Source organism: Chinchilla lanigera, unplaced genomic scaffold, assembly GCF_000276665.1.
Source record: "Chinchilla lanigera isolate Chin_1 unplaced genomic scaffold, ChiLan1.0 scaffold00039, whole genome shotgun sequence".
In the NCBI taxonomy this organism is placed as follows: Eukaryota; Metazoa; Chordata; class Mammalia; order Rodentia; family Chinchillidae; genus Chinchilla; species Chinchilla lanigera.
Genome location: NW_004955440.1, coordinates 1,885,632 through 1,900,371, shown reverse-complemented (window position 1 = coordinate 1,900,371; position 14,740 = coordinate 1,885,632). Strand labels below are relative to the sequence as shown.

The 14,740-nt window shown below is 42.3% G+C and overlaps 1 protein-coding gene across 5 annotated transcripts in view; it reads right to left on the bottom strand.

The window, feature by feature from the left end:
* Mgat5 (mannosyl (alpha-1,6-)-glycoprotein beta-1,6-N-acetyl-glucosaminyltransferase) overlaps nt 1–14,740 on the bottom strand; it is a 299,821-nt gene that overhangs the window by 104,467 nt on the left and 180,614 nt on the right. For all 5 annotated transcript variants that reach the window (XM_005390737.2, XM_005390738.2, XM_005390739.2 and 2 more), the window contains one exon: nt 9,658–9,791. In XM_005390737.2, the coding sequence (XP_005390794.1) occupies nt 9,658–9,791 (134 nt within the window). The remainder of the gene's footprint in view (nt 1–9,657; nt 9,792–14,740) is intronic.

The following is a 14,740-nucleotide window of genomic DNA, read 5'->3' as shown; positions in this document are numbered from 1 at the left end:
CTGATGTTATATGACAAGGAATTTGCTTTTAAAAACTATGTAAGTAGTGATGTTATGCTTCAAGTTTTACCAAAATTGTTTTTTTTTTTTCTTTCAAATGGTGGTGATGCTGGGCTGAGAGAGAAAGCTAGGATGCAGGCTAGGGAACCTATAACGTACAGCTGAGCTGAAAAGATGAGCGCCTGGACTGCTGACAGAAGGCACACTGGAGTAAATTCAAGTGTCAGAAAGCAATTTAGGAGTGAATGGACTTCCTAGAAGAACATCACGCCTGGAGGCTGACTCAGATGGGAGGAGCTGAGGCTGATTCCATTACTCACAGGTCCGCACTGAAGTAAAGGGAAGACGTCCCCCAACCCAAGTTAAAGGCCAAAACAGCAGTTCAGTCACAGATAACTCCTTTGCCTGTCATTCCCTAGGAGTAAAATCATGTCTGGAAACAACAGATCCTCAGTTACAGCTGAAAGGTTTACCATCCGCAGGGAAGGGAGTCTGGTCATTTCTAAAATTTGTTTTAATTGGGCCAAATTTTTGATCTGCAAGCTACTATTCTAATCTGCCACGCACATTTGGGGCTGTGAACCCCAAATCCTGGCAAAAAGTCAAAGAGGTAGAATGCAGTGACAATGACAATGAGTAGGGCTTGAACAGCTCCCGAAGTTCCAACGAGGTAAAGTGCACAGAAAGAAGACAGTAGAATGAGGTCACCGCCTTCATGAAGTCTATGCAGTCCCCAAATCTGTACACTTCTTTCCCCTCCCTGCATTGCCACATGGACTACAAAAGGAGGGGTGTTATCCTTCAATTTAATTTAATTCAGTCAATAAATACGTTCTCAGCGCGTAGATACAAGGTGATACTGAGTTCTAGCAATGAGAAAAACTGACAAATCTCAATCATGGATTCACTTCAGATGCTGGGGAGAAAAGAAGACAAGCGAAAGTAATTGAAACATAAATGCAAGGAGTTTTGGGGTAAGATAAAGCAGGGCAGAGGGGCATGACCATGGGGGATCAAAGTGCATCTCACTGAAGCACATGTCAGTTAATCACTTCACAGTCTGCCCTAAGTGTCACTCAGCAGTGTGTTTATATGTGTTGACTATCCTGAGCTTCCTGCCATATTACCATAAAAATTAATGAAAAAAACTCCAAGTTTCGGTCATCCTGTATTTCAATAACTGGACTAGAAAGTGGTCAAAGACCTGAGGCAGAGATGGGAAAGTCTAAGGGAAGAAGGTTCCAGAAGAGACAGCAACCCCTGCAAAGGTCCTGAGGTAGGAATATGTCTGTGTCACATGTGAGACATCAAGGAGGCCAGAGAGAAATGAGCAACGAGTGTAGAAAGAGCTAAGGACACACTACACTAGGCCTTAAAGCTGTAGGATATGCCTTTCCCTCCAGCGAGACACACGCAAGCCCCGGCATTCTGAGCAGAGCAGTGCTGTGCTCTGACCTGCGGTTTAATTAACTTCACTGGAAAAACTGAGTCTTTGGTTCTTTATTCACTGATTCAACAAATATTTATTTAAGACCAACCATGTGTAGGGGACCAATTCAGGCATTGAGGACTCAGCAAGAACCACAGGAGTGGGGATTACAGAGTGGAATCTGGGCTGGAAGGGGGCTTGGTGGGTAAGAGCCACTGAGCAGAGTAGCTCGCTCTGAGAAGAAAGGCTTCCAGAGATGGGACGCTTCCTGGAAGGACGAGAGGGACTAGAGGAGGTGTGCATGTGTTGGGGTTAAGGTGAGGACAGGGGTTTCCAAGTAAAGCAACAGCTAGGATATCAGAGAGCACAAGGCATCCTGGAAGATACCTAAAAGCCAAGAGGAGGCAAGACAACCCAAGAGAAGCCAGTAGAGCTAGATGGTGTAGGAGTCAGGACCTGAATTTAAGTTCAGGAAGTGGGGCAGCCAAGAGAACACAGAGCTTCCTCCAAAGTTCCCATGGTGCACCAGGACATTCATGTGAGAAACAGAAGATGAGAAAGGAGTCTTAAATCCCCACTGGGTGATTTAGGGACCGGGCTACTCTGGGTCAAGGGGTGTTTCAATAACTGCCACCTCTGGTGATCAGTCCATAGTTGTAAGTGAATTATGCTTTGGGAACCTCTTCGTCCCTCCTCTGTAAAGTGGAACAGTGGTCCTGGTATACCACTGCTTTTGGGGACACTGATAGGGGCCAATGAGAGAACACAAGCCAGGCCTCTAAACACTGGACACTGCCACCTATCACTCACTTCGTACTGACCACACAGGCTTGGTCTCACTTGGGGCACTCTGGTCACTCTCTAACTGTAGCTTTATCCCTGCTCTGCTAGCCAATGAAAACTAAAATAATGGATGGAGGCTACCCACAGATTCGCAAAGGGTCAGAGGAGAGGCTGCTAAGCAGGAAAGTGGGGAGCTAGAGCTAGAGGGAACCCTATTGTCTAGAGCCAGAGAGACATCACCTTCTTCTATAGGCAGAGAAAATGGAACAAGATACCTCTAGAGAAAGAAGAAGAGATGGCAGATTTCTGAATGGTTAACTGTGGTGGCCGGACTTCCAACTTCAAGGCAACAAAGCTTGTGTTGAATTACCTCCCTTCACCCGCTTGGTTCTCACAGTGGGTGAAAGTGGGGATTTTCAAAGTGTGGTACCAAGTCCGTAGCACCAGCATCACCTGGGTCTCCTTAGAAAGGTAAATTCTCTGGCCCATCCCAGGCTCTGCAGTCTGTGTGTCTTAGTTACTTTTCTCCTTGCTGAGACAAAATACCCAATGTTCATAGTTAACCGAGGAAAGGCTTATTTAGTTCACAGTTTGTGGAGGTTCCAGTCCATAATTAGCTGGCTCCAAGGCAGGGTGGCATGGCAGAAGGGCAACAGTTCATGGATGGAGAAGACAGCAAAAGCAACACAGGCCTTAACAGGGTCTTTCTGCCCCTCTTACCCAGACTACTGGGATCACAATGGTGCTAAACCAACCAGTGGGCCGATTTAGTAATCACACACCCTAGCATTGTACCATGAATCAATCGCGCACTCTAGGTCCAGTCACCTTTGAAAAAGCCCTGTGACTGCATGAGGTTTTGGGAGGATGACTAGGCACAAACCATAACACTGTGTCAATAAGGTGTCCAGGTGATTTTAATGTGCACTCAAGGTTTAGAACCACTAGCAGAGGGGTCAGAGGGTGTTGGGTTCACATCCTAGCTTTGCTACTTATATCTTGGCCAGGTTTCTTTACACATCTGACACTCAGCTAGAGTAACAGGAATTGTCACATTACCTACGTAAAACGCGGAAACCAGGGCGGCTGCTCTCCCTCCACTGTAAATGCAACTGGATGAACTGGCGTTCACTCCAATTACCTCCTGCCCTGCAGCTGTTTAACAAAAACAGCATGGATATTTTCTCCAATACCTGATCCTAGAATCCTTAAAAGAGAAAAAAGCACTGGAAGTGAAGTTTTGTCAGTCAAGAGGGCCAGTGTGGAGAAGTTGATGGCTTTATCCTGTGATTCCCACAGAGGTCACAGCATGTAGCATTTAGTTCTCTGGTCTACCTTTTCCAGTAACTATCTAAGCAGTAGGTTTCTGTCCTCTGTACTTTGTCACTCCAGCCTGCATCTTAGCCACTGTGGACAAGGGTGCCTGGCTGTTCTGCTTTACCTGGGTTGGGAGTGGGTCTCACCATGCAGCCCATTTAGCTAGAAAACTGGCATCAGCTGGTCAGTTCACTGTGAATCAACTCTTCAAGAAACAGTTCCAGGCGCAAGTGAGGGGACAAGCAGGATATGCCTCTATGTCTACATCATTCTGCTCCATTCGCTGCGTCTGCCACCTCTAAAGTGGAAATATGGTGCAGCCTTGTTTTTATGTGTGTGCCGCCTGACCCCTGTTAAAGTAAGCTTCTGAACAGCAGAGACTTAGGGACCCACAGGTAAGCTTCTGAACAGCAGAGACTTAGGGACCCACAGGTATCAAGAGATACTCTGTATTGAACAACTAATTGAAACCAACAACCAAATAAAGATTCCAATATAACTTTATGTCATGTCCTTAGGGAAAAGAAAACACTCAGGTGTAGCCACCTGTCTACCCCCTACTAAGCAGCCCCACATAGGGATTTGGGAAAGGGGATGGTTAAAAAAAAAAAATCCAAGGAGCTGGGGTTGAAATGGGAAGGCTCTAAACTGAATACCTCCAGAATCCTCAATCTGTTCCTTATTCACCACCCCGTTACAGCTCCCTATCTTTTCTGCCCCAAATGTCCTAATACACCAAGAAACACTCCATATTCCCCAGCCTGGAGGACAACATGGAACGTGAGCACCAAGAAGGCATATTTCTCAATGTTATCACAGAGCAAAAAACACCTTAATCATTGTAGTTACTCAACAAATAAAATAAACCTATGTAGACTTTGCTTAGGGAACCATGAAGTGCTGCACGGCAGTGATATGGACTGTGAAATTACAGCACACACAGTCTCGGAAGGTTACTAAAACTTTTGTGGGCTATTAACAAACAAAAAAGATCTACGCTAAGGCTTATCTGAAACAGTGGTGGGGGAGGGGCAGCCTCCTCATGGCTGCAAATGCTGCTTTCAGCTACAGTCTCCAGAGAAAGGCAGGAAAAAATTCAATTAGATAAAGATTTTTATCTCAGCTGATGTTTTTATATAAAGCAGATGAAGTTGTGAAAGTGGGTGTTGAGCAGATAATTAGAGCTATTCAAATATGGCATAATACACGGTGCAAATAATCAATTTGAGGGCTTTGCTTTTCTCTTTTAAATGGTTTAGGCAAACGCTGTGTCTGTTTTATTTTTTTGTGTGGGCAGATTTTTTTCATTGTCTACTAAGGTATAACACACCTTGTCTGAGACTGAAATAAAAAAGACTGCTTAAAGAGTTTAAAGCAAGCAGTATTTGTAGTGGACTAAGACAAAGTCTAAAATGATGTCTAGATATAAAGCCAACCCACGCATCTGGCAAGCACAGAAAATCCCACCATTAATTCTCCACAAATAAAAACATAATATCTCCAAACTAAATACACAAATATCTCCAAATAAATACACATTAGGAGATGGCCACTTAATGGTCTCTAAAATAGCACTGGAAATGTTTTCAAGTCTGAGTAGAATCTTGGAAAAAATATGATATATTAAAGGGAAACAAAGGAGCTACAAAATTTTATATACATATAACATTTTTTATAACACAATTTATATACATATAACACTGTAAAAAATACACGTGTAAAAACAGTAATGGCTACATTGGGTGTTGAGGAACTTTGTTCAGTGGGAGAAGACTCTGTTTTTATAATACGATTGCTCTTACAGATTGGAAAGATAGAGGAAGTCACTGAAGAAGTCTTACTGAAAAAAATGCAATTTTGCTATGGGATGATTTGAAGGATGTAGGAGTAGTTACAAATCTGGGTGGTGCTTTCTGAGAGGTCAAGACCTAGAAGGATAGTATGTGTTGGGTCAGAAAAGAAAGGGGAACTTGGGGCCAGAGAGCCAAAGGATGTGAACACTTTGCTATGGAGTATGGAGAGGACTCTTGAGACTGAGGGAAGGCCCTGGAGCTCAGAGGAGGAAGTCTTGATCCAAGCTGAGTTTTCAAGAGCTGCTCTAGAGAGCGTAGTTCTGCAGCCATGCTAAATGCAGACACAAGCTGGAAGTGGAAACTGGGCCCTAAAACAGGAATGGCACTTGCTAGCTTCCGGAAAAAAGCTCATCACTGAACTGATTTAATCAAAGGACCTCAGTGTTGTCTCACCACCTGGTCCTGATCAGGAAGGTATCAGAAGTAGTAGTCTATGCTGATACAGCCTAAAATGCCCAACTACACAGGGGATACACAAGACGGGGTTATTCCAGTGAACTTCTGAGATTTGGAGCAAAACCACACACACACACACACACACACATACCAAGGCTTTTCAATTTGTGGAATTTATACCATATTATCAAGAAATCAGAGAAGAAACAAAAAAAGCCTTCAAGTAAGAAATGTGCCATGCACCTTTAAGAAAGCCAACGTGTTCTGGCTCAGTACATTTCACTGGGCTGGCCCTAAGGACGTTGCACCAATGAGTGGAGGTTTTCTCTTCTCTGTGCCCGGTGCTCTCTGCACTGCACGCATGCTGGAACACTGCTAAATCTCCTAAAACTAGTGACTTGCGTGTACAAGGAAAACACCATTTATTTGGTCTTTAAATTTTTCATCAGGCACCTAAACAACAGAAAGCAACCCAAACACACAAGAGTCTCCATGTATCCTCAATGTATGAGCACATTTAATACATCAGTTGTATCATGATGACTACCAGACCATGTGTGAAGTACTAGTGAATTTCACTTTCAAAAATATTAACAAGAAGGAAGGATAACTTTGGACATTTTCTTATCTTCAAAGGAACAGTCTTTCCCTTCAGACCACTAGAATAGTCACATTTGTCCACCCACCCGGGATGGACAGTGATCCTCTGTCACTGAGACTGGACCTTCTGGCAAGAAAGCCTTCAAGTTCACTGTAGCCAGGCTCCTGACGGGAAGGTGCAGGAGATACTGTTTTCGGTTGCTAATTCTCCAGCCTACATACATCTATGTCAACATGATAAATGCCTCAAACTGCTTCATTTCCCTATTCATTTCCATATTTCCTTCACTCAAGACAGCCCTCCCAGGGGCTGGGGATTTAGCTCAGCGGCAAAGTGCCTGCCTGGCAAGCGCAAGGTCTTGAGTTCAGTTCCCGGTACTGGAGGAAAAAAAAAAAAAAAAAACAAAAAAAGACAGCCCGCCCATGAGAAAGTTTTCCATCACCCTGGCACAGGATGGATTTTGAGCCTCTGGTGATGACTTGCTTCACTATCTCATTAAGATCCTCGAAATCCTGATTTCCTAATTCTTCATTCCTTTTGCATTTATTATCTCTGATTTCTCTGTAGTTAACAACTTTTTCTCATCAACCATTTGATTATTTCAAATATAATTTGTGCTGGAAAGGCAGGAAGATCAAAGCTGGCTTTTTTTTTGGCTTTTATTTTTTTGGAATAATGAGTTGGTGTTCTAGTAATTTGTAAAGGTGACTACACTTTGTGGGGCTTTCTTGCTTGATGCATCATTTTGGTCTCAACTTTTTTTTGTCATTTGTTTGATTCTAATGTACTGAAATCAGTGATGTTTTCATGTTCAGATGACCCCGTTTTGGGATTCTGTGTCTTCCCAGTTCCACTGCAGTGGTCCTTCTTAGCTTGCTTTCCTTTCCTTATGCCATGATCAGACGGTCTATCTTGAATATGCCCTGCACTGGACCTGCACCCAGCTCTTGATCCTAAAAAGAGGCTCCTCCTACTGATAAAACGTTCTTAGGGAACCACATGATGAGCTAAGGGACTCATTGCTACACATCGGGCTGCTTTTACTTTTGGTCTTTTTCACAGCACAGAGCTAGGAAACTTCTTTTTAAAGGAAAAAAAAAAAAAGAGTTCATATTGATAGTTCCTATTCAAGCTGAATATTATATACTCCAATCCTCCCCTTTATCCTAGTCTGAAAAGCTTGGTTCCTCCACTATAACAATTTTAAACAACACAAATGTTATCTGAAATAAGTAAATGTTATTTATTTCTATGAATGTATAGGCAAATAGTGCCTATGGTGTTTGTTGATATTCTGCCATAAAGTTCCTTGTCTGTTTTGTTAGGAAGGCAGACAAATGTGGCAAATTTCCAACTCCTGCTGAATGAGTGTCAGAGTAGGAAACTTATCTCTCTACCCAGGTTAATAGAAATTACATACATTTCCAGCTTCAGTAATATATTTTTTTCAGGTACTGGGGGTGGAATCTAAGGCCTCGCGTATGCTAGGCAAGTACTCTATGACTGAGTCACATCCCCATCCCCCTTTTTATATTTATTTTGAGATAAGGTCGCACTAACTTCCCTGGGCTGGCCTCGAACTTGTGATCCTCCTGTCTCAGCCCTGAGTGGGTGGGATTACATTTCAGTAACATTTTGAACAGTGACCTTCTCTTCAGTCAACCAGTACTATGGAACACAAAATAGTTTGAAGGTCTCTAAACCCCAACATTCCAAAAGAGAAGTCTACATTTTCTAGAACCCCTCTCCTCTCTAGGTCCAGACACAGGAAAACACCATGTTTTGGAGGGCACATGCCTACCACATCCTCCAGGTGGCTTAAGCCATTCTGGACAGAGGTAACATCTTATGTCACTTGGAATAACACACAGTTCCCTTCTTAAGTTTGTTTCGTGCCACCTCACTGCAGCCTCTCAAAGGTTCACGGCAAAGGCAAACCACAGACTTAACTCTAATCACGTCTCACTGTGCCGACAGCCACCTGTCACCTACGGTGCCAGGTATTAGTTGTTTCCAGAACCATGTGCTAGGAACAAGTTGCAATAAAAGTATAATATAGCTCCAGGGGCAGCAATAATGTTGACAATGCATACAGCACGCCCGTGCCAACCTGTGTGAGCTAGAGAAATGTTTAAATGTAAGTTGACTTTATTTTTATTTTTTATTTTTTATTTTTTTTAAGTTGACTTTAAAAACTACTCCCTTCATCAGCTTTAACCTTCTTAACTTTCTCCTTCTTTGAACGGACACCCAAGGATTAAGCCAGTGTGTGCGCTGCTGCATTTAGTGAGCCTGGATAAAGAGTAATTTTGGGGAGGCTGCACACAAGGGGACAGGGTGGCTGTGTGGGGAAAAGGCAGGCAGACTGACACCTCTGAAATGATTTCTACAATGGAAAATCTCGGGTGAAAATTATACAGGTAATTTTAGAAAATGGGAATTTTCAACTCTGAGCATCCAAATTAACTGTTTAACTCATGTAGCTGCTCATTTTCAGAAAAGAACTTTACCTTCTCTCTCTGGTGCACTGACTTAAATAATGTATTTGTTTTGGGCACAAATGCTATCAAGTTGGGTAATTGGACTGATAGTCACCAACTAATTAGAAATAAGGCTCTACTGAGGCAAGTAAGTGGAAAGCAACAGTAAGAACGCTGGTGAGGACTGGAAAAGAACGGCCTAGACACAGAAAATCCTAAAAGCCTAGCAGTGGGGCCATCGGCTCACTGTGGGTTTTACCTGCTGTCACTCTGCCCACATAAAATAATCACTGCTACGGAAAACAATGCTATCAGGTCAGCAGGAGAAGCGAGAATCTCATTGAGTCCAGCATTCAGGAAGTCAGTAAAGTATAAAGCCGAGTTTAAAACAGTTGCATTTACAAAAGGTGAGATGTTTTCTTTGAAAAGTTTGGTGCTTAGTACATTAAGATATAGTTATGCAGAAAGGAGACTGACACAGAAGACATCTCTGCTCATTAAAAATGAAGGGGACCCTCGACAACAGTGGTGTGGCACAAGGCGTACTGAGGCTGTACCAATCCAAAGTTCTTTTCTAATGGCAATTTGAAGTCAACGTTTTTCTCTACATCTGCAAGGCTTTGCACAAAATGCTCACTTGGGGTTTCAACTCCAACTATAGAAAAAATTCAGTTATTCCCGAGGAAAAGGTTCAGGAGCACACACTTCTACAGCTAAGGGTCCTGAAAATAACCACCTCAAATAGATGGTTGTCTTCAGTGGCATTCTGGAAAGCAGAGGGGAAACATAAATACTCACGAAACATGGTATAAAACTGCTGAGGGTTCAGATTCCATTTTCCCCAGGGGGTCTTGTGGCCTTTGGACTGAGCATAATTTGCATGATTAAACTCTGGCTCAGTACCAAATGAATCCAGGACTCGAAGCATGCACCTGAAAGAAAAAGGGATGTGTATAAAGCTACAACCTTGACCTTAAAGTCCAAAGAGAGATAGTTCTAGTCTCTTCTTTAAGGACTACCACAAAGAGGCAAACACTTTAAATTGAAAATGCTACCAGGCAGGAATTGATGGGTGTTATTTTTTTAGCTTTGCAGGGTCAGGAATTGAGCCTAGAGCCTTGCCCATGCTGGGCAACCATTCTACCTCTGAGCTACATCCCCAGCCAGTAATGCTCTATGGCATGCAGTGGGCTGTTTGCATCATTAAAAGCTCTGTAAGACTTGCTACTACTGCTCTAGAATAACTGATACACCAAACATCTACATGCACCGATTTGAGAACCAAAGCCATCACAGAGTGGACAGGATTTGCTTCACATGGCCTGACTAAACATAGCGCTGCTCAAATATCGTTAAAACGAAAAGTGCCCGAAGAGCTACAGCTGGGGATGGTGATATTTACTGCTGCACACCCAGCACCCAGCCAGGGCCAAGCATGCAGCAGTTATTAACGAAACAGAGCTACCACAGCTACAGGGCTGTCTGCTTGAAGCATAGGCCATGTGTTACCTCTTCCGGTATAAATGTGTAACATTTACGTCAGCTAACCAGACTATTTGATTGTAGATAGAGGTTATGCTATTGTGAAGAATCCCCTGAAAGTTCATGTGTCAGAAATTGCATCCTCAAATTCCTCTGTTGATGGCAGTCTGAGGTGGGGCCTTTGAGAGGTACTCGAGGTTACATGAGGTCATGGGGGGGGGGGGTCCATGACGGCATCAGTGGCTTCATAAGAGGAGGAGGAGGAGACGCAGAACCTTGTGCCCTGGCTCTTGTTCTCTCTCCTTGCCATGCCTTTACCCAGGCAATGGCGTGGCAACACGTTCCTCCCCAGATGTGGCTCCTATACCTGGGACCTTCCAGCCTCTGGTATGGTGAGAAATTAATCTCTTTTCATCATAAGTTACCCAGGCTCAGGCATTCTGTCACGGCCACACAAGGCAAAGTATGCTTAGAATCTTATTCAGCAGGTGTGATAGGTTTTATGTACCTAGTAACAGTAAAATTTACTGCTTTATTTCTAGAGCCTGACAAAATACAACTGCAGATGTTTCCTTTGCCTGTGTCGCCAAAGGCCAGAGCTGGCCCCAACACCTACTTTTGTGTGGCTGTGCGCTAGGATGGTCTTCAGATTCTTAAGTGATTAAAAAACAGGAGATACTTCGTGACGTGTGAAGAGTACATGGATTTCATATTTATGCATTTAAACATGAAGTTTTATGTGAATGCAATCACATGCTGTTTCCACCCTGTCTGTCACTGCCCTCATGTTACACGAACAAAGCTGATGATGCACATGTGTACAGACTACAGAGCCTCAAATATTTACTAGGAGGCCCTTTATAGACGTCTTCCGACCACAGCATCCAAGAAAGAACCACCGACTGGAAGGAGTTAACATTGAAACAAAATTTACTGATTTTGGTTACACTGGTTTCAAAACCAATTTTCAAAACATTCATGCAAATTAAGATCCTGGATGGCTAATACAAACATCTATTTTCTGTTGTTACTCATCAATCAATAATACTTCTGAATAACTTTTACTGGAGCAATAAGCAAAAAAGTAAATAAAGATTAAAGCACACATTTTAGAATCACATGAAAGCAATGACTTTTAAGGAAAATACTGTTTCAGTTTTAAAATTTTCACATCACTGCAAGAGTCTGAAACAACAACAACAACAAAATCCAAATGCCAGAGTGGGTTTTCTAAGAACCACAACTGTTAACTGCCATTTTTGTGTGCTGATTTCTTACCACCATTTGTTTACACGAGGAAGGAAAAAAGAGCATGAGGGAAGGCTATGACCACAGAATGAAATAAAGGCTGACCACAGAAAGAGTTCCCTTGTTTGTGTGGCTTTCATTGACCACGCTGTCATTGAGATTGCGATTTTCTTCAGACAGGGTCTTACTATGTTGCCCAGGTTGTCCTTGAAATCCTGGGCTCCCATAATCCTTTTGCCTCAGTCTGCTGAGCTGCTGGGAGTATGGGTGTGCACCACCAGCCTGGCTTGGCAATTTGCACAGTATCAACAAGGACAGTGACTTCAGCCTGACAACCAACAGGTACACAGAAACAGGCCACCCACAGCCTCAAAAAAGAAATCACATCTAGGGGCTGGGGACTGCCAGCTCAGCGGCAAAGTGCCTGCCTGGCAAGCGCAAGGTCGTGAGTTCGGTTCCTGGTACCGGAGAAAAACAAACAAAAAAAAGAAATCACATCTATATGCTTCTCTAAGTTAAGTTGGTGACTATATTTTTAACTTTGAATTTTATTACTGTTCCTATTAATTTGGATAATTAAAGCCAATCTTGGTGAACAAAGTTCTCTGGTAAGAACCTACCTCCTTATAGCCTGGGCCTCCCTGGAGTCAAGATGCAAGCTACATCTGGTTTCTTGGCAACAAGACTACAGTGATGAGATGTCTCAAGAAACTTACAATTCGACGTCTTTTACTTGAAGCTTTGGCTGGAGCATTGTTTATTTTCTAGCTTATACAAGTTTGTTTTATATACCAGCAGCAGGGGACTGACCTTTATCTATGATATGGGAGATTCAAAATTGTAGTTCTCATTCTTTGATCACTTTTTACATCTGTTTTGGAATTGTGTTTGTGTTCTTAATCTTTATGTTATCTCTCTAATGCTTTGGTGTGTCTGGGACATAGGGAACAGACTACAGACTCGAGGATACTTGCTTGGATTCTTAAGGAAGCTTGCCTTCTGCTAATAGGAATCTTAGGGCAATGCCAAATGACTCCTACAACACTCCTCTTACTCTCAGCTATGATACTTTAAGATGGGTGCTCCCAAGCGCCTTGGCAGGAGCTTTCTGCTTTGGAGTTTGATGTAAAACATGGCAGGTCTTGGGCTTTTTGCATTGTATTTCTTGTATGCTCTCAATGCTCAGCAAAAGGCCTCAGATGAAACAAAAGGGGGTGAGTCTCACAGCTCCTAGCTGAATTTTAGTTGCATATATATAGTTATTCAATAATTGTTTGATTGAATTTCCTAGATCCTTATGTAAACCGGATAAAATTTACAAATATTTTCCCAAGATCAACAGGCTTCAAGGGCTTGCTCCCAACTGAGAGATCGGATGAAAACACTACATGTAATTCATAGTACCTACCATAAACCAGGATGAACACAGACAGCCCCGACAACTTCTAACTTTAAAAGGAGAAAGAAATGGGTAAGAAACTTCCTAGAGGGCCTGCTTGGCATTTTGACGGACTTTTAGCTCAGTCATACCAAAGATGCAGGGCTAAAGCACTAACAGATCCCCCGCCCGCCATCGCTAATGCAGACTGCTCATTAAAAAAGGGCAGATAAACATTACACTTCCCATAAAATCCCTCTGAGATGTGCCTCTCCATACACTGCAAGTCAAATACCAATACACAGTGACCATTTTAATAACAGCACTGCTTCTCTTAATTGACCTAAATGCTACCGCTGAGAGTATTTTCCGTCCAAACAGCCCTTCTTAATGGTACGAACACGGGAGTCGAGGGAGGTCTGAACTGCCCAGTTTTCTTTGCGCATTTTCCAGATGTCTGCCATTCACAAAATGCCAGAAAACAAAAGAAAAACAAAACTTAAACAACTGCCTTTATTACATGGCTTATTAAGCAAAAGGAAAGATGGTCATTTCTACACAACTGAGAGCAAATGTGATAGTCTGAGATGCACGCAGACTTCAAGAAAAAAAAACTCACAAGAAACAGGAGAAACATAGAATGCAGAGTGCTATACTGCCCAAGCCAAATTGTATTTTTCTTTCTTTTTTTTTTTTTAATGAAACTATATCCCCAAAAGGAAAAGAACAAGAGGCTGTATCTGTCCCATCAATAGTCTCCATTCCATCAACTGCTTTCCTATGAATATTTATTGTTCATTGAGAAAAATCAATGTTGCTGAGGGAAAACCCGGTACATTGATAGAATTGTACCAACGGTGGATATCTGTCCCCTCTATGCTTTTGAGAAGATTTTTGGTATTCTCTGTTTTCACTTCTGTCTGATTTCTGAAAGACTCCAATCTGATATAACCTTGGGCAAAGCAAGTTACTAATATTTAAACTTAACTAACCTAAAAGAGAAAACAGAGTTTAGACCATTCAAATCCATTTACTGATTAAGTGGGAGGACCTGTAAACACGTCATTTTACCCAAAAGCAACAGAAAGGAAACACAAGGAGATTTTCACATTATATTAACTGAAAGATTTTCCAGATGTTCCTTTGGGAAGTGGGTTAGAACTGGAGATCAGCATTTACTACCCTGGTACAGGGCTTCCCTAGCCTTCAAAACTTTACCCATATTTTTGAACCACTGATACTACTAAACAAACAATGATCTTTATTTAAATTTAGCTACCTTTCAAAAATTATTTTTAAGAGCCAGGTGTGGTGGCACACACCTGTAATCCCAGCACTTGGGAGGCTGAAGCAGGAGGACTCCCACAAGTTCAAGGCCAGCATGGGCTACATATTGAGTTCCAGGCTAGTCTAAACTGTACAGCCAGGCTCTGTTTCAATAAACAAACAAAATAAAATTTTATAATAATCTTTTATATACTATAGAGAAAAACCAGTGTCAATGGTAATAAGCAGAAGATAACTGAAAAATAAATCCTTTTTCAAAAAGTACTAAATTCAAAATAGGTGCTGGCTGTGCTTGAAGGTTGGTACATGTAACCATTCTCACCACATATGCAGGTATAAAAGAAGTGCTGGAGATACGGTAAGATCAAATGCTGCCTTCTCCAAAAGGCTGAAAGAAAACTGAAAAAATACTACACCTCCTTATATAGCTTAAGTCATTTAGCGCCATGTTTGTGGACTACTGAAACTGTTTCAGATATTGACTCA